Genomic DNA, 27,906 nt, shown 5'->3' with positions numbered 1-27,906 from the left:
TCAAAACATGGAAGACAGATGACGGTACCACTACTACTACTTAACCGTACATGCCCCTCGTACACATTCCTCTACGGAATTTCTAATGAATCGGAACACGCTGGAATGTCTGTTCTGAGTGTACGCTTGTCCCATTGTATTTGTATTTATATTGTCGAGTTCGCTTGTTTCATGTTCATGCTGCCATCTGGTTTCCATTTTCTGAAGTAAATATGATATACGATACATGTTTTGTAAGTGCCGTGTTGTCGGCCAACCAGTTCTTAGCGGAGAGACTTTTTTAAATGGGAGACCAACTCGCGCGCGCGCATTCGCGCCTCGAAGCTGGGAAGATGGCAGTACCAGTACATCACGGAACAAGCATGACTCTGACAACATAAATTCGTTACGGACACGCATATGCACATGCAAAACACTTTCCTGCATGTAGCCAGTTCATTAGAAATTTACCAGAGTAATGTTAGTATACTAGATGTATGTACAGTTAAGTAGTAGAAGCAGCATTTTCCTCGGTGAAATTATGATCAGCGTACGCTTAATATAATATACAACACTTCGTAACCGCCTCGATAACGCGTCGAGTTAGGTCAAGTCCACTTAAGATTTCGTGATTAGAATTTTACGATTGATTTCATTATGTAAACCAACTGATCAAACCCGTAAGACTATCTAAGACGATACGTTTCTTCGATTTATTTCACAGCTGAACTTCCACTTCACCAGCGATAGATCAAGGAGATATAAATCTCTCTCGTCTTCATCTCTTCCCTGCATAAAGATGATTTTATCAATGGCTATACTTTTTTGATCTTGAGGATTTGTGGTGATTGAGAATAATCGATGACTAATAACAACAGCCTTGAATCGAAAATAGATATCTGACCGCGTGTACTACGAAAATCAGTCTGAACGCGTGATAAAGACGCGTCTGTTTACGATATGGCGCGTTTTTTCCCCTTTTTTCTATACCCTCAACCCATTTTTGACAAGAGCGGCTCTTTGCAGTGTTGTTTTGAACATTGTCAGAACGCTCATGTGCGTGATTAACAAAAATAGGTTGCTTTGAATATTAGAGTTGGCGTAAATTATAAGTTGACGTTCATATCCGGCCATTCTGTAGTTTTTTCCCCCTCCCCCCACGTGGTTGTCGATACTCTTTTGTTACACCCTGTTAATTGATTGAATTAATTTATTTAAAGGCTCTTTTCATGGTCAAATTATTTTTTCCTTTTCCGGTCATTTGTTTTGTTTATAACTTTTGAAGATGGAAAGCGCACAGAATGAGTCAGATGTTGAGGAACACGAGCCTTATTTCCACCTTAGTTGATCTTCGGATTGTCATTGTGGTGCCATATCCCAGTATTCAGAGCTCTGCTAATGAAAATGAAGTGAGGCAGGAGCATACGCAGGCAGGGTTGCAACTAGATACTTGGTCAGCTGGGGTTACCACGCGTTTTGGCGCCCCCCTTGTAATGTTAGAAATGAGGTTACATTTGCTCCCTCTCTACTCCGGCGCTTGCTCCCCCCACCCTCTGTTTGGGCACTTTTCAAGGGGCACGAAAATTTTTTTCTCAAGAAATTTCGTTATCAACCTTAAAAAAACATTTAAATTGATTGAAATAGCATATAAAAAAAAGTATTTCCTTTCGATATTTTTTTAATCGAAATATTGAGAATTTTTCGTCGGCTTGGGTTCCCTTCGTGCGCTTATGAAATAAAGTACTGTGTGTAAGACCAGCACCTCCTAGAGATAGAAGACCTCCACACTCTACTTGTGACGTCAGTAAGTAGTCCATTTCCCTCAGAATATTCATGGGGGGGGGAGAAAACTTAATTTTTAAAGATATTTACTTGTAAAAATAGAAGATAGAAATAGAATTTAAGAAGTTTAAAAAAAATTAGACATTAATTTAGTATGTTTCTAATTACAAATTAGTTAACGTTATAACTAAGGAAAACCTCATGCATCATGTGACCAAAAAATTATTGAAAAAAAAAGAATATATATATTAAAGAAAAATATTTCCTGGATATTATGCTGAGGTAAAATCGGAAAGAAAAGTCACCTTGTCTCGAACCGTGGCCCTCTTGCATACCGGGCAAGTATGCAGTGCCGGCAGAGACAAGATGTGACTTTTCTTCCCGATTTCACCTCAGTATAATAATCCAGAAAGTATCTGTTTCTCTGATATCTTGGGCTGAGAAAAACGTCGTCAATATATACATTTTCTTTAAATTATCTCTGTTTATTATCAAAACAAAAAAAATTTAGGAAATTTAATTTTCGAAAAATTACAAAATTAAATTTCTTCGAAAAAATTAATTTTAAAATATACTATATGACACTCTCTCTCTCTCTCTCTCTCTCTCTCTCACTAAACCTCCTAACTTTCAAAAATGATTGATTTACAAAAAATTTTATGAAAATTACTTGAAGAATCTTTTCAAAAAGCTTTGCGCAAACATAACGTCAGACGGAAATGGGCAATAATGAGTAATAATAATGTGATATTACTCTTAAGGGTGTTATTGCACAAAAATTTTCCAAAAAACACATTTTATGCAATTTTTACAGCATGTGTTGCAAATGCAAAATGCTTTTGCAATTTTTCAATTTTTTAATGCTATAAAATTTTCCTCATCTAATGAGTCTGAGTTTTTGTTCTCATTGAGCTGGGTATTTTTAAAATATTTTAATACAAACCGCTGGCAGGCATTTTATATGTGCTAATGTTTTGCATTGAAACACTTTCTCAAAACTGTTTTTTGTTAGATGAGGAACTTTTTTTTTTCATAACTACTGGTTCTTGAAACTTTGTGCGTCTCCCAACACTGAGTTGATATTTGATATAGGATTCAACGAGAGTATTTCTCATTAAAATAGTATTTTAAAAAAAAAATTATGGCAAAAAAATATGGGAAAATTTTGGTTATTCTAGAAAAAGTTACATGTTGTTGAAGTTAAAATTCGAAAAAAACCAGCAACTAAAATCTCAAATGCTCTCGTTAAATTCTTATAAAAATATTCACAAAATTTCAGGAAAAAATTGAATCCCTAAAGTGGATAGAACATTTTTAAATGTTTCTTAAAGGCAAGGTTTTTCTCCATTGGAAACCACGAAAAGCCAAGATCGTGCATCAATCCCACTTAACGCACTTAATATATATTTATACACAGGAGAGAGAGAGAGAGAGAGAAACTTACCAGATAGTGACGAAAATGTTTCACTCATAAATTAGACTTCATTCATAGAAAACATTACTTCTTCGAAAACATTTATTTTCAAATATTCAAAATATAATAATTTATGGGCGATAGCTATTAACAAATTATGTTATTACTTTAAATTGTGATTAGGGTTCCATAAAAACGCTAAAAAAAAAACAAAAAAACCATTTACTATAACAGACGCGGTGCTTATTTTATCTCATTTTTAGGTAAATGTAACGTTTTCCATTTTATTTGTGTGGGTTTGACAGAGAAAATGAATTTGGTGTGTCTGTCGACTCTTTCAAGAGGCAAAGAGAGAAAAATATTCTTTTTAAAAACGTAGCTTATTGTACAGAATTCTGATGCACAAGTATTGGTTTTTATTGATCCGCCATTTTTTTCTTTTTAGCTTTCAACTCTTGAACAAAGTTTTTCTCCCATGAAAACAAAAAAAAAAAATGAAAAAGTTTTCTATTCGAATACAAACTCTTCTTTTGCGGGTTTCGCATTTCACTTTAGAAATACTCGAACCATGCATTCACTGATAGCTCTCTCTCTCCGTATTTATTTATTTTTGCAGCCATTTCTAAAATAAAGTATAAACGTAATACCGTGAACATGAAATGCGTTTTCTATATCTAGAAAGGAATTTTGTAAAAATTGATTTCTTCTTATCATTTTACGGAGAATTTTACCTTGCAGTTTCTGTGATATATGAATTTCTCTCTATGGTAGAAATTTGGTCGTTATTAGTTGAAATTTTATGATACAGCTATCACACAAAACAGAATGCATTCAGCAGTACGTCAGTTTAATTTGGAGTTTTATATTATACGAAATAGAGTATTATTTTATTATTATTTATTTTTATAGTGTTATTTATCGCGTATATTATTCTTTATATATACGCATATATAAAGAATAATATACGCGAATATGTGAATAGCGTTATGAAACAAAAAAGGTATATTTATTCCATAGACTCATTTGTTTATGTAAAATATTTTAATATTTCAAAAATCTGATGATTCAAATTCCTACACTGTACAACATTTTGTATAACATGTTTTATTACACAACATTTGGTTCTTGGGAAATGGTGGCAAAATATAACAATTTGATTCATAGGACTGCCTGGAAGGACGTTATGCTCTTTCAAGAGCCCAATATGGTTACATACTTGTTCATAACTTGCCTTTTCTATACGGCTTTTGTTTTGTCTTTTAAGTGTATTTTGTGTTTGTTTTGGAAAATAAAAAAAAACAAGAGTATATGATTAACTAGAATACGAATATTACGCGGAAAATAGGACACGCAACAAAATAAATTAACGCAAGAAGCTATGATAATACGAAGAATAAGTTCGTATTCATCTAATAAAACACTGTCTACGAATGTCAAATGAATATTTCGAGAAGTTATTTGCTTATTCATTATCTATTTTTTGAGGTTGATAGACACTACTTCAGCCGTATCGCAATTTACTGCCATTAATGAGATGGGTTGGAAATGAAGGCGCTGTCTATCGTTGGTCGCCTGAAGTTCGTTAGGAAAAATATCTTATCTAATGTATATATTCCTTTGAGTTCGAACCCGGGACAACAACCTTCAAGGTGGTAGACGAGCATCTTACCGCCACGCCACTTAGGTGCAGTTGAAAGGTGCTGTTAAGGTAAAACAAATATTGTTGAAGTCAGGAAGATTTAGTTGGAGTCGATAGATATCATTACATCAGAGTCACATAAAGATATTGTGAAGTCATAAAGATTTTATTTTTTGAAGTCAGGGATATACTTTCAGAGTCCGAAAAGCTATTGTTAGTGTCAAAAAGTGATTTTTGGAGTCTAAACGTTGTTATTGGAGTATATATTGTTATAGGCATCAATTTTTCAAGTCAATACGTCATTCATTGAAAAAATTATTTAATCTAAAAAATTGAGAAATTCTAAAAAAAAAACCAACATTAGGAATGAACATTATTTTGTTCCAATGGAAGGTTGGGCGATTTCAACTGCTGTTCTGAACAATAAAATATTTTCAGTATTCTTTTCTTTTTAACACAAGTTATACACACATACAGTAGAGATTTTTCAGAAATAAAATCCCTCAACATACGTATGTGTCCTTGGACAATATATAGTTTAGAGTTACAACGAGAGGCAGAAGGTACTCGAGTTACGCGAGGTATGAGTAATACCGTGAACAACGTCAACGTGAAGTGGCTTTTCGAAAGAAATTCTATTCCCAACTTTCGCTTCCTTCCCACGCATAAAGAACTAACTTCCTGAAATTTTATTGGAATTCCGTCTCTCACTCCTTTGATGTGCCCCTGCTTTGTGTGTGTGCGCTCGAGTAGTAAAATCCGGTTTATGAAAATAAATAAATGCACAGTTGAATATTTTCGTCTATACCTATTGTATCGAAAATGTAAATCAATTTACAATGTAGATGGGTCGAGACGCTTTTCAATCGTGTCGGCGATGTTGAATGTTGTCTTAATGAAGATTCGGAAAACCGGTAGCAATGAAAGAATTTCGTGGCATCTATTCTCCGCATAGCAAGTGAAAGCGTTTTAGGCCCGACTTTTACGTGTTTATGTAACTATGAAGTTCTGCCCGTGTTCTTTGTGAAGATCTTTTCTAATGGGAGGAGCGAATGCAAACTGGTTTCCCATTTAACTCTGCAACTGTATATGATGTTTATAAGATAGTACAATAATTTCGCCCATTTCATAAAAGTTCATTATATATAACTGACCTAACTTTCAAAATACGGATGTCCAAAATTAATCACTGTTGGTTTGGTAACCCTCGTAATGCCCAACTAAGAATATGCAAGGTTCAGCTGAAGAAAAACTTTAGTTGTAAATCGTTAAATTAATCATTAATTATCAAAACTGTGCGACACGCTTACCTTAGACACGATAATTTGCCAAATTTTTATAACGACTTAGTGCCAAGCTTCTTTGAACATTATCTTGATAGAAATAATTAGTGAAGAATTAAAATAGGGAATTTTTGTAATGCGGGGGAAGGTTTGGTATAGCTGGGGAAAAAGCCGCTACAGAGCATGGTAGCCCAATCCGCAAACCAATCTGGCTAATTTTATTCGTTATTTTTGTATTTATATATTTTAAGATAGGATATGGGACGTGAAATTAACTGCAACCCGCTTATAAATTATTAACTATAAATTTGTAACTGGACTAACAGTCGTCACTTCAAATTCAGTTCTGCTAAAACCATCCAAAAATGTGCTACAGCCCTCGACATTTCTTCGAAGCGCTTCGTATTCGTAAACCTCTTCTTCTTTGGTTAACGATTTCTCCAAGTACTCCATATTTCTCCAATATTTTGTCTCAATTCTTAAAATCGGCCTTCCCTGTCATTCCATCGTCAATACACTCCGTCTAATAATCACACAATCGTATCCTTTCTCTCATCACTATATCTTCCTCTGCCCATCATCATCACCATTGAATATAGTCTTTTTATCCGTCCACGTGCTTTTAGTATAGCGACCGAGCGGTCTGCGCTTTATCAGACCATTTTTCACTGAAAAAAAAAATAGCCCTTGAAACGCTACTGTTTGGCGTTTAAATTTTTTTTGTACTTTGAGTGATAATCATTGGATTTTCATTTTCTATAATGATAATCATGCAGAAAGTTGCCATTGCACCAATTAAAACACGGTATGTTTCAAATTATCAGTGCTTTTCATCCAGATTCGGCGCTTAAATAAGTAATTTCACTACCATACGACCAGTAAAAATTAATGCGGTCGAAATAAAACTGTGCGAAAAAAGTAAACTCTACGGCAAAAAGTTTGAAAACCTCGGATTGACCGACTTCGTTTTACCATTACGCATAAAAAAAAAGGAGAACGGATAGATAGTGGATAGCATAAAGAATGTGCTTTCTTATTTTACTCATTCTTCAACTCTATGAAATAAAGGAAGACGTACGTATATAAGAAAAAGGTCATCAAGAACGAAAATACAAAAGAAAAATTGTCGGGCTTCTGTCCCGCGGAAAGTCATTCCGCAGGGTTATATTTTCGGCAAAATAGCTCGGAATGATCCGACAATCTTCATCGAGGAGGAAAAAAGGGACACTTGATCAATTGAAGCCAAGAACTTTTCCTCTACCTTTAAAGTAGATTTAAACGCCCTTAACATGAGAGAAAGAAGAAAAGAAATTCTTTCCTTTCTTTCTTATATTTCTCATAAAAAATAGATAAGAAAAAAAGGTACTTGCGGTGGCTATTTGAACAAGGAGAATGAATGCCCCCTCCCCACTTCTTTTTTTTTGGTCTGGACTTAAATCAAATTCAGTTCCCAAAGGAAGGAAGGAAGCAATAAGAAGCTGACTTCGATCCCCCTTTTTCAGTTCTTTTTTACCTTTCGGACTTTTAGCAACTGTAAGCGATTCTATTTTCTTTTCTTTCTTGGACCGATATGGTTTGGTGTTTTGAAAACTGTTCCGACTTCCGATTACGTCAAATCAACTCGTCACGATTACTTTTCCCCGAAAAAGAATTTCTAATCTTTTGTATCATATTAACTTTTTCCTTGTTCCGTTTCGCGGTAATTGGATCGCGACTCGTACAACTTCAGTACTATTTCGATTGCGGCAGTAAATATACTGAAAAAATTACGCTTCAACGTTCGATATTTTTTTATCCTTTCTTTCTATTCATAGATGGCTTGAAATTCCACACGATTTTCTACTTCGCGAAATAAGTTAAAGCAACATAATTTTATAAATGATGAATGATAATATTTCTAGATGGTAAAAAAATTTATGGTGTACGATTAATAATTGATGGTTTCGAATAATTAGGAATTGGAAATGGAAGAATGTAGGATCTACGGTTTTCTATAAATTAAGAAGATCCCTCGCTAATGAGAGCCGTGGTCTACAGAAATTATTTTTCTAAATTCTTTGTCCGAAATGTGCATTTTTATTGACGTCGTTCCAACTCGAACTCAACAGCTTTCTGCTTAGGGTGGCCATGTGTCCCGGTTTTTAGTTATTAAATTCACTGTCTCGGAAAAAACTTTCGGGATGCCTTTTTGTCCCGGTTTTTTTTTGAGCAATCAAAGATCAAACGGAAAAGAATCATTTTAAAATGCAGTCGGTAACGCTGAATCTGATAACGGATAATCAGGCACCACTCTTATACTGATAAAATCCTCTGGAAACAATATTATTTCTACCATAGAGGCAATGTTCCCCGCCTAATAGAATATAGACTTTTCTCCCACTTTATCGAATATTACGATTCATATTAACCCGTATGTACATAATATTTTTATTAGATAAAACTTTTGAAAATTATGACAAATATATTGTCAGTTAATACCTTTAAAAAAACCTAAACTTGGGAGCTCGAAGTGTCTAAGCTGTCTTCAGTTCTTTTCAACTCACTACAAAATTTAATTGCAATGATAAGATTCATAAGATTTATCTTACGTGTAATCATGTGCAATGCAAATATCCAGATTTTAATGCACTCGTGTTTTATCACAGCTATTATAATGCTTGAATGTTCACTCATACTTTATTATGTTGGGACAATGATTAATTTTTTTTTTCGTTTAATTTCAGGCCGAATACGGGTTATCAGACGAACAAATCGCCGGTAAGTGGAAAGATTCATTACCATATGCTTGACGTGTCACGATAATTTAACTATATGCTTGTCTAGTTGAATTTTGTGCATGGTTTTAAAGACAGATTAGCAACATTTGAAGTTGAATTTTCATTTTTCACGGTTAAAAATAGCATTGGTTTGTTATGGGAAATGAAATCGAAATACAAGTAGAGTATAGATATTTCGAGTCTCGAAACTTCGAGGTTCCGGATAATACAAGGCGTAGAATTTTTTTCGAACTTCCTTTTTCTTAAAACCTCCCAGTTTTTTTCCAGCAACGAGTTTTGTTTCATCTTTCCCCGTGAATGCGAGTAATCCCAGGTAGAAAGTGTCTTGATTCCTGGACTGGGTATCCGGCGGATCCCCAAGCCCGATTTTTTAGACCCCCTCCCCCCATAGTAAATTTATTGTGCATCAAAAAAATAATATTCATATCACGCTCCTCGGGATTTAGCCCGTATCTCAGCCTCCCTTATGCAGAGCCATGGGTCTTGGCACAATTTTGTAATGAATTAAGCTGTGTAATGAATGAAGGACATAACAAATAGAAGTAGGTATCCTTCCCTTTAGTAAATAAATTCACCCAACTTAGGACCGCAACGGGAAGGGGTAGGGGGTGCAGGCGGATCTAGTGCCTCGGCGTCGGATCAGAGGGTGCGAAAGTTTCATCATTTAACCTCTCCTTCAACATTACAAGGGGGCACGGAAATGTGTGCTCGGGCTGACCAAGCATCTAGTTGTGACCCTGCCCCTCCCTCATTTAAAAAATCGCTTTCTATGACTTTTCGGAAAATCCGAGTTTTCAGTAATCCGAGAAGGTCTCACACCTGTTCACCTCACATTATTGAGACTCTACCCTGTAAGGATATAATAAAATCTGAAACACTGATGTGTGTTGTGTTGTGATGATTATGTTCTTCGACCAATATGTGGCAGACTGATTGGAAGATCGGGAAGGAAAGCGATACATTTGACTTAGGTTAGAAGCTTGGGTTTTGGCTGGTAGTTCTGTTCGACCAGCCTCCAACATTTCACAATCAATGCTAATGGTGGAGTGGCCACACTATTTATCCATCCCCTTACCTTAGAACGTATTGAGCCAGCCTTGACACGAATGTGGCCAGGCTTTCTCATCATTCCTTCAAAGTATTGCAACTTTTTTTCCCCCAGCACTGTACTTTGGAAGAGATTTCCATTCTCTAGTCATTAATTCACGAGATCATAACTCACATTTTATGACTAGTGAATGTAATAATGTATGGGCTGCTTTAAGTGTATTATATCCTTACCCATATAAAAAGAGGACTAGGGTCTAGTGAAGCATTGGGCAATAAATTTTACTGAGATAAATTGTTTTAAGATCTTGCGTGGATTCTTAATATTTTAACATTACTCCCTCTCTCTCTCTATCTGAACGTGAACCGGCGAGATCTCTCTCGCCCCCCCCCCTTTCCTTCTCACTGTGAGTCCGGTGAAGGATTCGGAAACTTTTCTAGAAAATTCCACGTCGGAAATTTCCGGATTTTCCGTGAAAGATTCCGATTTTTTGAAAGAAAAATAATACCAGAGTTTCCATTCCGATCGAACGGGAATGTGGCCTTAGGGAATCCGTGTTTCCGAGCGTGTTATTGACTGTTCATGCGGACCGTAGAACGGATCAAAAAGCATTTACGTACTAACCGTATTTATTAGGACAACGATATAATACGGTCGTACTTCGATTATGAGAACGTACAGAAATAATTTAAGGAATACAAGTAATAATATACGAACAATAATATTTCATTCAAGAAGAGGAGAAGAGAGGAGTCGATAAATCCATAAATTCTCTGATGTAAAATCCCATTCGAAAGTGTCGTTGCGACGACGTGGTAAAATGAAAACAGTGTACACGAACACCGAGTCTTTATCGTTCGAGATCAATAAATTTATTCATTTTGCTCTTTTTTAATCCAATAATTTAACGCAAGCTGTGTTTGATCCGTTCGAGTCGATGAAGAACAAACGCAGATTATTGATCACGATTTGGGTATTATTTTTCGCTGATTGATCGGTTTCGTTGCGTAGGGTCTTATCCTGATGTTTATTAATGAAAAAGTATGGTTCCAGGAAAACGGAAGAAAAAACAACCTTCAAATGGAGGGAAGGAAGCAAATATTTACTTATTTTTCCAGAAAGAATGTTTGTTGTCATGCCCCAAACATTGTGAATCATCTATTAGGAAGAGTCTTATTTGGGGGACCTTGAACTTCGCGTTTTTGTGCGTCGTCTGAATACACATACTGTATATATTGGCTGTAAATCTTCACAAAGATCACGTAATACGATATAAACAAGAAACGTTCGCAATATAAGTCTTCAATATATGAAAAAAAAACAAGAAGTCTTTATTATAGAATCAAACACTGTTCAACGTGACAAGATGTCTTCACGATGCCATCCAATATCAACAAACCTAACATTAGCAACCACTAATATCAGTCTTCTCAGTGTTACATAACTACCTGGTATAAACATAAATCTTCGTAGTATCACGTGATATGGACAAGAAGTCTTAGTATTACGCAATATAAAGCGGTCTTAGTATTACGCAATGTAAAGAGGTCTTAGTATTACGCAATATAAAGAGGTCTTAGTATTCCTTAATACAAACAACACGTATTCTTATTACGCAATATAAACAACAGGTTTTCGTATTTGAAGATGATGTCACTCGAAGAAGAACCTTGGAAAGAAAATTCAACAGCTTTTGTGGGGAATCGAAACCACGGCCTCTCACTTGCCAGGTGAGTGCACTACTAGACCACTGTGTCGAAACTTTCGTATAAATCCGCTATAAGGAGTTTTTCTTCTTTGTTTCTGCTACTGATGAAGTAACCTCATATAGTTCCGAAACGCGTATAGCCGTGGTTCTTTTTGCAGTTTTGGGTTCATCTACGCCGGCTTTCAATTGTATTAATGTGAGCTTTGGCCTGAGTTAGGTCTGGCTGTCCATGTACGGCGACGTTCAGCGCACACGAGCGCTAAGGAACGAGGAGGTTCCGTTACCTTTCTTGTTGCGTGGTGGTCTAGCCAGCACCTCCTAGAGATAGAAGGCCTCCGCACTCTGCTTGTGAAGTCAGTAAGTAGTCCATTTTCTCTCACAATATTCAGGGGAAAAAAATTCCCAGCTCGTGCCAGTATTATCGTTGTGAGGAAAAGAAATGATCGGGATCAGAATTGTCGATTTCTATGCCCCATATCCAATCACTACGCGGTATTTGTGAGCCAATCAGGAAGATTCTACGCCAAAATAAGAAGAAACGAAATAGGATGCTGTGTTTGAAAATGTGGCAAACTTGCTAGGTAGTCTGAATGACGTTTATGGCAAACAGTGCAGAGGCCTTCTATCTCTAGGAGGTGCTGGTCTAGCGCGCTCACCTGGCAAGTGACAGACACAAAGGCAGTGGAATTTTCTTTCCTCGATTTATCTTCGCATTATCTCGCTGTAGAAACCTTCGTAGGTCTTAGTATCCCGTAATATAAATACGAGGTCTTAATACTACGTGTTATGAAAAACAGATCTTAGTATTACGTAATATTTAAACAAGAATTCTTTGCGGTGTTACGTAATATAAAAAAGAAGTCTTTTTTTTTGGTATTTCGTAATATTTTCAACAGATATTAGTTTCGTAATATTTCGTAATATTACCAACTTAATATTAGGCAAGGAATCGATCGAAATTTTAGCTGGTAAATCAAAAATTTTAATCGATCAAACGACTGGTTTGTTAAATTTTAATTGAATATTTTCAAATGAATGCCCCAACAACTCTTAGTATTAAACTTATTAGTAACTTTTTTTCTTAATTTATGCTATAAAAATATGTTTTATTCACTTTCTCACTTATCTATTTGGTAGATGTAAACAAATATTAGAATATAGATATAATATTAGAATATAAGAAATTAAGGCCGCACGCTTCAAGTAATGCTGAACATTTCTGTCAAATCTTGGATCGTTTTTCACTAGGATCTTCTTATTTTTTTGGAAAATCAGTCAATTTAGGTTAGTCACTGATTTCGAAGCTACTTCCGATCTTCGTAATTTTTTCTTAGAAACGGCTCCCAAAGTGTGCTACTACTACTACTACACCACACATGCAACTCGTCCATATTCCTTTGCAGAACTTCTAACGAATTGGTACATGTTGGAATGTGCGTGTCCGCATTGTGAACACCTAAACTGAAGTTTTTTCTGTGTAATGTTTATTACAGTGCTGTCCTCTGCCATCTATTTTTCGAGCTATGAGTGAAATGTGATGATTGAAGATTTGTACCGTTATAGGCTTGTTGCTCCTTGTTTCGAGACTTTTTAATCGGGCGACTCACATTCGTGTCTCGAAGTTGTCAACCGCAGAAAACCAACTCTTCAGCCGACCACTCACAAATAGTACTGGAGTTAGATGGGGGGAGGAGGCTGGTGTTTCCCGAATACGAAAACTGCTGCTCACAGTGAAAACAAGCGATGTTGGTCTTGCCGTCAGAAGCAGTCATCCACAATGTCATCAAACTCAATTTAAAACTGAAATCATCACCAGTCTTCGTTGAATCGACTACTTAAATTTGATCAAGATATTGATTCAAATATTTTTAAATATGGTCACTTATCTCAAAAGGTTATACCAAGGAATATAATTTAAGACATCTAATCGGGGTTTCACCAAATAAATAAAGTTAATTTGCAAATTTTTAATGAAAATTTTATTCGAATTTTGATCGGATCGATCGAGTCGATTAACTAAACTAAAATTTTCAACTTTTAATTTTTTTAACAATTCATCGATTAATCGATTGATCGGACCAGTCCTACTTAATATAAACAAGAGGTATTATTATAACGTAATGTAAATAAGAGATTTTAATATTACTTAATCACAAACAAGAAGTCTTCTTGGTATTACGTCATGCTAGTAATAAAAGGCACGAGTACTTCGTCACATCAACAAGAAATCTCGGTATTTCACAATATAACAAAGAAGTCTTCACGGTATTATGCAATATAAACAAGAGGTTTTCCACGGTATTACATGATATTTTCAGAAGATGTTAGTTTTACATAACCCTTTCAGCTCCGAGCATTCATTTTTGGAAATTTTTAAAAGATTTTTGCATTTTTTTGATACTTAAAAAATGCATTAAAAACATAAATGTTCATAAACATAAATTGATCAAATATAAATTTCAAATTTTCACTTTTTTTTTGTAGTTCACTTCATCGAACTTTTTTTTCAGAAAAGATGATGTGGATATAATATATATCCAGGCCTTTATTCATCTTCACATACAATTTTTCCCAGAATCGTATTGCTAAATCTTATACAATAAATCACACTACTCCCGGAGTCCCTTCCTCCTGGAAGCCATCTGAAAACCCCCCTTGAAGTTCAAATTCAAATGCTGCCCTCTGATGAGAAGCCCCCCCCCCCCCCCACCAAAGTTTAAAGTTCATGTTTGCATATTTTTAAGTTCCTGTGGTCGAAAAGAAAAAATTCTGCAGTGAGAGAAGCAACACACACTCACATTTGTGGCACCAGCGTCTGAAAAGGTTAATATAAACAAGAGGAATTGATATAACGTAATATAAACAAGAAGTCTCCAGGGTGTTACGTGATATAGGCCGAGAACAACAGGGTTTAGTATCATGCAATAATAATCAAGAAATCTTCGCAGCGTAAACAAGAGAATCAGACAATATCAATACGAAGCCTGTCTTCAGCGAAAACTCCTCGCGAAATATAAAACCCGATTCACACCTTCGAAGAAGTAATTCTTGGCAGCATAATTAATCGGTGAAACCGACTCTGTCTCGGATAATCCTAAATCAGGACCGCGCCCAACACAACACCCGGATTAATCAAAATTTATAAACATATGCGTATAACGTTGATCAAACTTGAGAATAATCTACAAAATAACGAGGCTAAAAAAAATTAAAGACATTTATGAAAAGTTGTTTTTCGTTGCCTCGTGTATCGATGATTGCACGGGTGTTCAACCTTTAGGAGAGTGTGGGCCACTTAACTGATTTGAAAACGTGTTGCGGGCCACTTAATTGATTGATCTGCTACGGCGGCGTAGGTTACTTCAGTGATTTGTAGGACTCAGATATCTATGACTTTGCATATTTTTTTAAGCTTCCGCATATTTCGCTATTTTTACGGGACAGAATTTTTTTTTTCATGATTTTCAGTAATTTTAAGGTATTTTTCATTATTTTGCATATTTCAGCTGAACAATGAAGAGCGATTTTATTTCCCCCCGTGCTCTTTACAAGCTTCATTTCCCACAACTGGCAATTTTTTGACGATATTTACAATAATTGAAAATTTTACTTACTTTTGGCAATGATTAGTGATTTTTCGGTGATATTGGCAACAATTAGCAATGATATTTGTGTGCCTTTGACATCATTTTATACAATGATTGGGGATTTCATTCGAGAAAATATGGCCAGCTTATTTATAAAGGAATAATTTTAGGTTTTTGACATGCTCCATTCAATCGCCCAACCTAAAGTAATCTGTAAATGTGCAGCGGGTCACTTAAGTGATGTCAGGTCACTTGAGTAACCTGTAAATGTACCGCTATAGTTCATTTTTTTTACAAAATTGAATGCTAGGTCGCGGGCCATGTCAGATGATTCCGAGGCCCCCATTTGGCCCGCGAGCCATCAGTTGAGAATGTTTTGTAGTATACGGCATTATTTGTGAGAATTAAAACACATTTCTTTTATCATAATTAAAAAAGCAAAAAAAATGATATTACTCGCGACAAGTGAGTAACGTGTAAATAGAAGAGCTTGTTATCGCACTACGCGATTGATAACCCTTCGTGCTACGAGGCGATTACTTCATTTTAAATCGCATGTGGGTTTTTTTCTACTCCAATAATAAAGATCCGAGAAATACTGTACAATATACACGTGAATATCACATTTGTATATACATTCTTTTATAAATGTTGTTTAAACTTAGCTTTAAAAAAACTTCATTTCAACATACTTTTTTTAATTGACTGTTTAAAAGGTCTTTTTGGAAAAGGAATTTGTTCCACTTTTTTTTCTTTTTGCTTGCGATAAGCCACTTAGTTTTTTCTTTTTTTAGGTCGTTATTTTAAGGTCGCATTATTTTTATCCGTCCTCTCCCAGAAATAGAAAAAAGAAAAGAGTCCCAAAAGAATTTTATTTTTTTAAAACTTCTACCATCCATTAGTTAATGGGAAGTGATTTAACGGGATCCCATCCCAACATTTCACCTTCCTCGGGGGGGTAGATGACGCTTTTCCGCGGGAAAATTTCGAACTCCAAATGAGCCCACGAACTTTATACGCTTTGCGTGGTGGAGTGGGGGGGGGGGGGGGACCCTTTTCGTTCGCCCCAATCCCATGTCCGGGATAATAATGAATAACAAGAAGGAGGCACAAGAACATGTCGCGGAAGACAATAAATAACGTCGCGGGATCCATCCTGTAACTATTGCGTTAATTACTCGGCGGCTCGTCCTGTCCGACGTTATTGGGCTGAATTCGGTACTTCTCCTTCTTCTCCTCATTGGAATTCATTGTAATGCAAAACGAGACGGTGAAATAGATCGAGAGATCCAGGCCGCGCCGTCCGATTTAATTAAACTATAGAGTCGACGGAACTGTCACAGGCGCAAATACGTATATCAACAGGACGAGTTCTCTTAATTTTTTTTTTCGCTGGTTTTCTTCGTTCGAAAATAATGTTATTTGTTTGTACAAAGGGTGATCTATAAATACGTAAATAGTTTAAAAATTCATAAAAGTTGAAGGAATCTGTATTTCGAATGCGGTTTGCGAAGAAGTTATTCTCACGAAGGGAGATTTTTCTTTAGTTCGGAAAGACGCAGATTTCCAATTTTCGTCAATAGAGGACGCTGCACGAAAATCTGGTAAGAGTGATTGCACACATCTGAACCTTTCTCCAATCTTTCCTGTGTCTGAAACGTTCGTAAAGCTTCCAACGCCTTCGCCAAGAACGCTTCATCCACCAATGTCAACATCACAATGAAAACCTCATGCGAGCGCCAGTAAGAAAAAAATTCAAAAATGAGCAGTCAATCGCGTACTCTAGTTTGCATATTTCCGGTGATTTTCTTTCTTACAGTGCCCTCTACCGAAAAAAAAGAAAAAAAAAACACCATGCCATGAAAAGTCCCACTTCGCGAGAATCCAGACCAGACCAGAATCAAAGTTTTACCCCCATTCCCAGCTCCGTGAGGGCTGACTGTGGGATTACAAACGGGCCTTGAAGGGCCTATGAAGAAGGGAAAAATTTGTTGTGTTAACCTGTGAGTGTATGTTTTGTGTAAAAAAGGAGAGAAAAATTGACGAAATTGGGAGAAATGGTCCTGGTCGGTTATTGCTAAAGAAATTTTCCCCTGGGACTTCACGAGAATAACATTTTCCAAACCGCATTCAAATATACTCTGGTTCCTTCATCAGGAAAAAGCTCTCAATTGCTGACACTTGCCGCCAGATGGCGTATTATCCGAGTATGATGCCACTATTGGCTAAGAGCAAAGCTGTATTAAGAAGCTACTCTTTCACGTAGCTTTGGCTAAGAATTTACATCATAGCGAAGAGTGACAGATTTTGTTAGATTCGTTTTTGTTTCGATTTGTTTAGATTCGTTGCCTCGACTTATCCCAGTGACGTCATACTCGGATAAGTCGAGCGTCTACTGTATATTTTTTTTAAACGTCAAGTACCAACAACAGACAAACATTGCCTCAATGCCACGAGCCCTAATCTCGATGAATTCCTCACGAAAACGGCATAAAAGCAAATGCCAAAGAGACGAAAGATGTGTCGTGGTTATTGCATTTTCATTGACGTTATAAACATGGTCCATTAGCATTATTCTCTATGCGAATTAGACCGGACCACCAATCATCGACGTTATAGCCGAGATGTCGTTACAACCGTGTATGATTTGCGTTTGCGGTCACTCATAAAAAAAAATAATTTGATACAACTTTTCAGGCTCCAGCCACTCATATTTAACTTCTTGAATGAAAGAAAAATTTCGTTTGAACCCCCCCCCCCCTCTTCTTCAGCTCAATAATTAGGTAATTAAGGTGATTAATTCGAGTGGATGATTAATATGCTTGAACCGTGTAACTTAATGAAGAGATATCAACAAAAATATCAAAGAGAGGCTCATCCGCGATGTCGATGAATCCGTACTATCAAACTTTGAATTGGGGAAAAAATTCCAAGAATATTTATTTTCCGCCAATGTGATCAATCATAAGAATCTAGTTGAATTAGTTTTACTACTTATACACTGTGTGTAAAAATAAGATATCGCGAAAATTGCATTTACGGTGATTACCGTATTTCAAATGAAACGGGAAAGAAGATTGGCTGAATTTTGAGATGGGGTGGAGAGAAAATCACCAAAAGAATCAGTTTTCGTTTTGAAGTACAGTCGGCCACGTTTAACCGGATATCAACGATTCCAGCACACTATATCCGATTAAGAGGGAAACAATTCTATTGTCATTTTACAAAACTGCCATCTATTGAAAACTGAAGAAGAATCGATATTAATAAATCTTCTCGAATAAATAAGACATAAAAAGTAAAATGAAAATTATATTTAATTATACAATGATCCCAATACCCAAGATTTTTACTTCTCATTAGGAAACTTAGCGTCCTCTATTGGCTCCACAGAGAATAAAAATAAAATGATTAAATGTACGTATTGGAGACAACTCGTGTGTACAAATGTATTTATCTTAACCTAGCGCCATATTTTCCATAAGTTCCCAATGTTTTATTAAATAAAAACATTACGTGCATAGTGGTCGATGTGTATTAACACTTGACGTGTGAAATGTAATATTCGATTAAGCAAAGAAAAGTCGTTGAAATGTTCATATTAAGTGGGTAAACTTTAACATTGTATCTATGAGTGAAATTCGGTGCCGGAAGATTTTATTTGCTTAAGCGGAGTAACCAGTTATTCGATAGAGCGGTGCCGACTTTATTGACTATGGAGGAAACTCATCAAACAAGCAGTTTTGTCAACAAAGATTGGATACAACCAACGCATTTCAGAGAAGCCGAATACCGTTAATTGCCTATGAGTACGTAATCACTGATGTTTTTAGCAAAAGAAAAGTTGGTGCCAAATAATTTTACCCGAAATGTTCCTGATTCCAGCCAACACCTTCTATAGCAGAAAGCCTCTGCGCGAAGCTCGTGACGTCACTAAAGTCGTCCGTTTCACCTATAGTCATTGGATACACTGTAAAAGAAAGGTAAAGATTTCGCATACGTCGGACTGCTGTATCCAATGGCTGCAGGTGAAATGTACCAGTGACTTCAAAGTTTCGCGCGTAGGCTTTCTGCTATAGAAGGCGTTGTTCCAGCACAGTCATCGATACCGATTATGGTGAGGCCTATCCATTGTATTTGTGACCTACAGGCACTTTGTGTTCCATAAATGAAACCGAGGAAAAAAATGGTCTGTTCTGGACATATAAAGCATTAAGATCACGTAGATATCTGAACAGTGTTTCAGAAAATGAAGGTATTTGATCAATTCGATGAATGCGTGTGAGCAGAGGAGGATCCTATTTCTAAGTCTGCTCCAGTCAGAAAAAAAAATTGGTTCAGAGAGAACATAGCTTTGAATCGCCTGCTGAACATGAAAAGATTCCTAAAAACCCATCATCAAGACCGATCATAGTCCTCAGTCAGTCTCCAAATTAGATATGAGCGGTGCGTCCTAATACTTGGGCCATAGTGGAAGAAGTTGACGATGGAGGACGCCCCGGAAAGCCCTGGAAAATGTATTGTATATCGCTCAAAAATTAAATAATGAAATAATTAAACTTTTTACATTATGAAATAATGTAATTATCTTAATAGAACGGCAACAATATTCAGACTCGAACTCAGACCCGCTCGTATGCCGGAAGAGTGCGCTACCACTACGGTATAGAGGAGATATGGAGGGTATATATCCTGAACGGGGACCGTGCAATGGAAATTGAAACGACCAGCAATAAATTCGTAGACGGAAAAGTCCTCCTGATGGCGAGAATGGCGTCACTCTTCACTTGTTTGTGCAAGAAACGCAGAAACATTGATGTTATGTGGAGATGGTAATTTTTTATGGAACAAAAATTCATCTTCTCCTCTACCGGGACTCGAACCCAGACCCTCTCGCAATCTCAAAGAAAGAAACATGCTGTCTTCTTCAGAGGCGTAGCGGTAGCGCACTCGTACGAGTGTACCTGGGTTCGAGTCCCGGTAGAGGCGGAAATGAATTTTTCTTTTAAAAAAATCAGCATCACTATGTAATATCTAATTTTCTTTATATCTCGCATAAACAAGTGAAAAGTGCATCATATTATGTGTGGATATACCTGTGGTTTTCGATGAATTTCCCTTTTTCCCCTCCACTATTCGCTTATCTTACCGACAGAGCGTTAATCTTTTGCTGCTGATTTGTTTATCGGACGAGCTTACATCGAGAAATCAATGACTTACCACATTCGAGTGTAACACGTGCCTTACATATTTCATGTAGAAATTGCATATTTATTTTAACGTCCATCACGTGATATTGGAGTTAGTATCAGAATACGTGAAGCGTCGAAGTCAATGATATTTTCCGGGAGCTCCTGAGATCGCGTTGGTGCGTAAAATAAAATTAAATGTACGTATAATAGGGCTTATATACTTTATATACTTTTCTGAGAGAGGACTGTGTTTCTCAGCAGGCATAGGTTACTATTTAGCGGCACTTTTTCTCGCCTAATCAATAGTTTTCCCTATTTTTCGATGAAAATGAGGGATAGAAAGACTTTGAGGATAAGGAAGTGGTTATCGAAAACAACCAACTGTGTGATTGACGTCTCGTACGGTGTAGAAAAGAAACGCTAATAAAACCAAAATTAGAACTTTCACTGAAAATCAATCATTTAAGCGCCTTTCTTTGGAATGGTGAGGATCACCGTGGGAAATATGTAATTGTGAAAGCACGATTGAGTCCAGGTTGGACATCTTTAGTTCCATCGAAACTGTCCTAAATAGATAGGTGTCCAACATATAGCAGAATTATAGAGGGAACTTTCAGCTAGTGTCTTTGCTCTCCAAACATACGCTTTAGCTCCTAAAGCAGATTGATAGCACATCCTACTATTAAACCACGCACGCACCTCGTCCATATTCCTTTACGGGACTGCTAAAGAATTGGTGCATGTTGGAATGTACAATTGGGAAGTGCGCTATGAAAAATTACCTTGAAGTTTGTTTCTATGTAATACTTGCTATAGTGCTACCATCTGCCATCTATTTTTTTGAATTAATGACATATCCGGCAGTAAATCAATCATCAGCCGCAGTGCGGTCGTGTGCACATCGGGATGTACTCACATTGCTAGGATCTGAATTCCCAACGGCGGCACAGTGGTGATAATCTGAAATTGATTTTCTGTGGTTCCCAGTTGCGAGGTGTTAATGCAGGCCTCTCCCTCCATTAAAATGTTTCCCACCATAGAGAACTACGAAACGTAAAGGGCATATATATCCGATCATTACGCTCCACTCATAGTTAGAGAAATGGGTAATAAAAATCAGACACACAGCAAGTGGTGATAAAATACACATCCACACACTGTTAGGTGCGCATGCACACTTCCGTCATAACTCATTCGGTAGTAAACTCACCATGGCGATAGAGAGGAGTTGTGCTGAATAAAAAGGAGGTCCAGTAGTAACTAAGAAATAAATCAATGAGCCCTTGTGCGGTCGTGTGATCATCGTGTAGGACTCGCTTGCATCGCGAAGATCCAAGTTCAATCCCCGTTGACGATAAAGTAGGGCTCGGCTCGAGTTAGTTAGCTAGCCCAGGTTGATAAAATACTAGCCCAAAGTGCCAAAGGATGTTTAGAGGTGTCACGAGTTCAGGACCACAGAAAACGATTGCTACCACAGGCAGTCCCCACACCGAGGGGGTTAGCGCACCAACCTCTCGGTGAATATAGAAAACAGCTACCGTTCGGAATTGGCAAAGAAATTGTAGGTCCCGGTCTAATTAGCCCTCGTGTGCCAAAAACGACCGTGGTGCGACAAAAATGATCAAACCAACTTGAAGGCGTGAATGTAAGCCTGTCTCCACATTTGAAAAAGTATCTTCGCTCAGCAGAGAGCTGGCAGACCTCCAACACGATACCTGCATGGCTAAAAAATGCGGGAATTTGCCATATCCACTTCAAAGTATGAAAGACAGATGGCTGCACTTTTCTAGAACACAAAACACGCATAATGTGGCAACATTTATGCGTCACACATGGAGATACAACATACATGGAGTCACCCATACAATCTGAACACACGTTCCGGCTTGTACCAGTTCATTCGAAGTTCCCCAAAAGGAATGTTTACGAGGTGCATGAATATGGTTAGGTAGTAGAAGTACCCGAGGGTCGTTCAGGATAAAACAAAAAGTATACAGGGTGCATAGCCAACTCCTCGTACCGTAAATTAGTGATGAAATATTGATCCTAGAGGCATATTTCCAATTAGAAAAACGTACCCAAATAGCATGCGGACCTCACGCACGTCATTCCTATCGCAAGGGATTGTTGTATAGTTATAAAAATACAGAAATTAATTTTTCATACGGACACCCTGTCTTCAAAAGTCCAATTAGAAAGTCGTTGCCCTGTCTCTCCTGAGACCAACGAAAAAAGAAGTTCCAGGCTTTTAAGAGCAATTTTCACGGAGATATTTGAATTCAGTAATTTCAGTAAAATTAAGAAAAATAAGAAAGGGGGAAAAAAGAAGCGTTGTGTTCGTTTATGTTCTTCTTTCCCAACGTTTCCGCGATTTTTTTTGAATTCAAATATCTTAGCGGATAGATACAGTCGAATCCCGTTTTAACGAATACCGATATAGCGAAAATCTCGTTTTAATGAACACTTTTCTAATCCACCAGATAAGTTCACATAGCAACAATGATTTTATGACAAATTTTTTTTTCACCTGGAATTCCTTTTTTAACGAAATTTTTCATTTTAACGAAGTGATTTCTCTGGTTCCTTGGAGTTCGTTATAACGGGATTCGACTGTATTATATTATTATTCTAAATTCTGCTTAGAAACGTGAAATTTTTTATTGGTCTAAGGAGAGAAACGGGGCACCAATTTTTTTAATTGGGGTTTTTTCAGGACAGGGTGTCCGTATAAAAAGGTAATTTTTTTTTAATATTCATACAACCCCTTGCAACACGAATAAAGTGTCTGAGTTCTATACGTTATTATTTAGATACTTTTTCTTATTGAAACTATCCCCATACGATCAACGGTTGGCCAGTACAATGCGGTGTGAGGAGTTAACTATGCACCTTGCATATAGTGCTTTATAATACAATAGTCTCCGGTTATTCCTCATCCTTCTTTGACAGATTTTTTTTTCTGGTTAGTTTTTCTTTAATTAGTGAAATCGATAATAACGTGAAACACACGTCAGTGGTTTTCTTTCCTCCCATAGATATGCGACGAAAATTTCGAGATTGATAAGCTGTTTTTTCGTCATCGATCAACACACACACGCGAACGTGGTCATCTGCGATTTAAAATAGTCGTGACAAGTCGTACTTCCGCAGCAAATGATAACGGTATCACACCGGAGAAGGGGGAAAAAAGCATTTAAAAAGGCATGTTGGTGCTCGCGAGCACCCCTCTCTCGCTGATCCATCGAGATTCCTAAATTGGAAATGCCCGTCTCAAAGCCGAAAGGTAAAATGTTTTTTTCATCTCATAGAACTTTTTTTCCCCAGAACTCCGTGTTTCCCCCCTTAAAGGCATTTCATGGCTTTCCTTCTCTAATTGATTTTTTTAGTCGTGGTCCCCTTAGAACGGAAGCTCAATTTTTTTTCCCCCCGGGCCAGATATGCGGTGATTCTGCGTTCGCGGTAAACGAACTTGAAAATAATGGGTGACCATGTGACCTGTATTTTACGAGCCATTTCTGCAGTTTCGGCCGTTCCAACTTTTTTTTTTATAAAATGTCCCGTTTTCCCCTTATTTTCAACGAGGCTTAATCGAATTTTTGATGTCAACAATTAAGATTTATTATCTTGACCTGCAATCATAATTATTATAATAAATAATCTATATCATAATACAGTCGAATCCCGTTATAACAAACTCCAAGAGACCAGAGAAATCACTTCGTTAAAACGAAATTTCGTTATAAAGGAATTCCAGGTTTTTGAATTGTTGCTATGTTAACTTATCTCGCGGATCAGAAAAGTGTTCGTTAAAACGAGATTTTCGCTATATCGATATTCGTTAAAACGGGATTCGACTGTAAATTGTAGTTATATATGAAAATATTTATCTCACATATTTGTCAAACACCTACGTTTTTTTCGGTAAATTACGTTTTTACTCATTGCAACTTAAATTCTATTTCGCGTTATGGGCGTTACTCAGCAATTTTAGCGATAGTTGACAACTGTATTTGCATTTGACAATTTTTTTTTTTGGATGTAACTGGCAACATCACTTGTCTCTGAAGAAAATTGTTTTGGTCGTAATTGGAAACTTTACTTGCCTTTGACAATTTTTTTGGCAGTAATTGGTAACTTTACTTGCCTTTAGCAATTTTTTTTTTTTTTGGTTTTAATCGACAACTTTTGCCATTTTTTTGACTGCAACTGGCAATTTTGCTTGAATTTGAGATTTTTTTTTTCTCCGATAACTAGCAACTTCACTTGCCTTTGAAGAAAACAAAATTTTGGTGCCAATGGCGATATTTTTTGGCTGTAATTGGCAACTTTACTTACCTTTGACAACTTTATAGCGGTAATTGGCAATGTTCCGTTACGATCTCAATTTCCTGTATTAAAGGAAATATGTTCGTGCTTGGTATTTATCGCGTTGTGCGAATTGATGCTTTTCTATGAGAAACACCTGTCACGGACCAGATGGATCCCCTCGACGGGCCGCATTTGTCCCCGCAGGCCGAGGGTTGTGCATCCCTAAATTAGAATATCCCAAGGGAGTCATATTGTCTCAGACCACAGACCTGTTTTCCCGCACATAAAAGGCTGTTGGCGATCTCCCATTCCTCCGGTTTGGATCCTCGCCTTCCTCATAATGAAATAGACCCTCTTTCCTCATGAACCGAAAATAATCGGAAAATAAAAACAACACAAATTGATATAAAAAAAAACCTCAGTAATTTACATTGGATGATTTATTTAGTATAATACTCGAATTCGTTTCCCGACCGACGGATTATTCATTAAGTCGATTAATTAATTATCGAAGCGAAGTAAAAATATTTGCTTTAAACTTCTTCTTCTTCTTCTTCCCTCAAACGAACCATAATTAGATAAGACGGGGGTTGGAGGGGGAAGAACATTTAAACCATTTACTAGATGCGATCAATTTCGTTAAAAAGTGCTTCAAATTATGCAAAAATATTTGCATACTTGTTCGCACACAAATGCATATATAATACGCGTTAATTTTTTGAATAAAAAGTTACTTTTCCTTAGGAAAAATTTTTAAAAAAGAGGGTTTTTTTTCTCTCTCTCTTTCCTCTAATGGCTTTTTTTTTTGGCATTGAGTTTCAGTCATTTCCAGCCAAATATTTCGAATCTATTAATACGTATCATATTTTTTTCCTCCCCACCTTTCTCTCGTGTCGTTATAATTACACCGTAAAAATTCTCACTTCAAAAACAAGCTTGTGAAAGAAGAATTCATATATAACTATTCTATTTTTTCTTTAGTTTTTCCCACACAAAATTCGTAACTATTATCACATTGAAAAGATCATACAGGAAAAGAATATGGTGGAGAGAAGTTTCCGGGACGTCATTAGGGAGGGTTTTTTTTTTAAATAATTTTTTTTTTATTTTCGTCATTGCTTCAGGGAGCAGATGTACACTCATAATGGAAATTCTAACGCATTAATGGAATCCAGAAAATTCCAGGGCATTCTTGAGGCATGTGTGTGTGTGTGTGTGGACGGAATCGTGATGAAAAGAGTAATTTCTCGGGTATTTCCTCTTTTGTGCTATGGCTTAGCTTTAAGAGATCATAATTAGTGTTAAAAAATACGAGATAAAAAAGAATTATTTCCAAAATGTGAGAACAAATGGAAAGGTGACAAAAGTTTGAGAAGAAAAATACACTGCGGGACATTTTTTGCAAAACGGAATGTGGTGGTTTGCATCACAGTTTGCACATCGAGATGCGAACCCGAGCTGTGATTTGACATTTAAAATAGTCTCTCTCTTTATAAAGTAATCGGGTGGAAAATAAAATGCCGAATCGTTGCTTCCTAGCCTGGAAGACGGGGTTCGCACCCCACCGTCGCCGCAGTGGTGGTCGGCTGAAGTTGGTTTCTTGTGGTTCCCAACTTCGAGCCGATCTCCCCATTGAAAAGTCTCGCCACAGAGAGCAACAGGCCTACAACGATACAATTATTCAACCATTACACTTCACTCATAGTTAGAAAAACTGGTTTCAGATGGCAGCACTACACAAAACAAGCGTTACACAGAAACAAACTCCACGTCAGTTTTCACTACACGTACATTCCAAGATCTACCAATTCGTTAGAGGTTCCGCAAAGGAATATGGACGAGGTGCATATATGGTTTAGTGGTAGCTTGGAAGACCGATGGCAGCACTAAAACAAGCATTCCTAAGAAACAAACCTCACGTTACGTACACAACATACACGCGGCACATTCCGAAATTCTCCAATTCGTTTGAAGTGAACCGGAGTGGCGTGGTATAATATGTATAATAATAATATAGGTATAATCATCTTCCACCGTGAAGGTTGCAGTCAGGTCCCAGGTTGGATCCGGGGAAGGAATACAGGCAACAAGACATTTTTCCCTAACGAGTTTGAGGCGACCACCAATAGATGGCACCCTTATTTCCACTCGTTAAACAGTAAATTGCGTATAGCGATCTGGCCGTATTGTTCAACACATTTGTTCCGTTTTTCAACAATGCTTACATGAATTCGCAATGTTTACTAAAATCATCAATAAACGGCGTTTTCATAACGTATAATGATAATTATAGCTGTAAATACAAATAGTCGTCTTAAATATTTGTCATGTTCAACATTTTTTTCCCCCCTCGATTTTTCAGCGATTTTAAGGGAGACGATAACGACAATAGGGGAATTTCGTCGACTTAAGGCAACGTTTTTTGATGGCAATTGACGACGTCCATATTTTACCGTATCTAAGAGATTCCAGTTTCCTTTATTTTTCTGTATGAATTTTGGTCATTTTGAATGTTTTCTTCGTCGAATAAATTTTTGTTTACTGTGATTTGTAGCAAGCAGTCCTCCCCCCCCACCCCCGTTCATCCATTTTTGCAGTACTAAGCCAACTTGCCGTATATCCTGATATCCTGTATTTTAAGGACAGCAATTTCCCGCATTTTCCTCGACGATGTATGGTGAATCCAAATATGAATGAATAATATTTATTTGAAAACTCATATATGGACATTATCAATATCAATAAGGGGTCATTCAAGTATTACGTCAGCATCTAGGAGGGGGAGGGGGTTTCGGATTTGCTGACTTTTGATGACAAGGGGGGAGGGGGGGTTGAAGGTTGCTTAAGTCATCAACCACCCTTTTTGAAGATATGAAATATTCCAAGCTGCTGACGAAATTTTGCTGACAAGGGGGGGGGGGGGTCAGTGTTTTGCTGACTATTGCTGACAGGGGGGGGGGAATCAAAAATGGCTAAAAATCTGCTTACGTAATACTTGAATGGGCCCTAACAGCAAATTAATAATTTTTTCATTCAGCTAGAATCGAATTATCAAATCTGCATGCGGACCACAGGTTGAGAAACTGAAGAACGGAAAAAAAGACGCGTAAAAAAGACGTCCTTACGATAATAGAGAATTTTCTGAAGAATGGAAAAGATAAACGTCGAATGTCCAGACTCAATTTCCAG

The 27,906-nt window shown here is 36.9% G+C and overlaps 1 protein-coding gene across 1 annotated transcript in view; it reads left to right on the top strand.

Annotated features, from left to right (window-relative positions):
* LOC149078287 (calmodulin-like) overlaps positions 1-27,906 on the top strand; it is a 72,084-nt gene that overhangs the window by 18,439 nt on the left and 25,739 nt on the right. Inside the window, exon 2 of the mRNA XM_089241930.1 lies at positions 8,821-8,854. Within this exon, the coding sequence (XP_089098056.1) occupies positions 8,821-8,854 (34 nt within the window). The remainder of the gene's footprint in view (positions 1-8,820; positions 8,855-27,906) is intronic.

Source organism: Pholcus phalangioides, unplaced genomic scaffold (assembly GCF_987345545.1).
Source record: "Pholcus phalangioides strain wild (caught in Gottingen) unplaced genomic scaffold, Ppha-v1.0 ptg000014l_1, whole genome shotgun sequence".
Taxonomy (NCBI): domain Eukaryota; kingdom Metazoa; phylum Arthropoda; class Arachnida; order Araneae; family Pholcidae; genus Pholcus; species Pholcus phalangioides.
The sequence above is the reverse complement of the archived record's forward strand: the minus strand, read 5'-3'. Positions and strand labels throughout refer to the sequence as shown.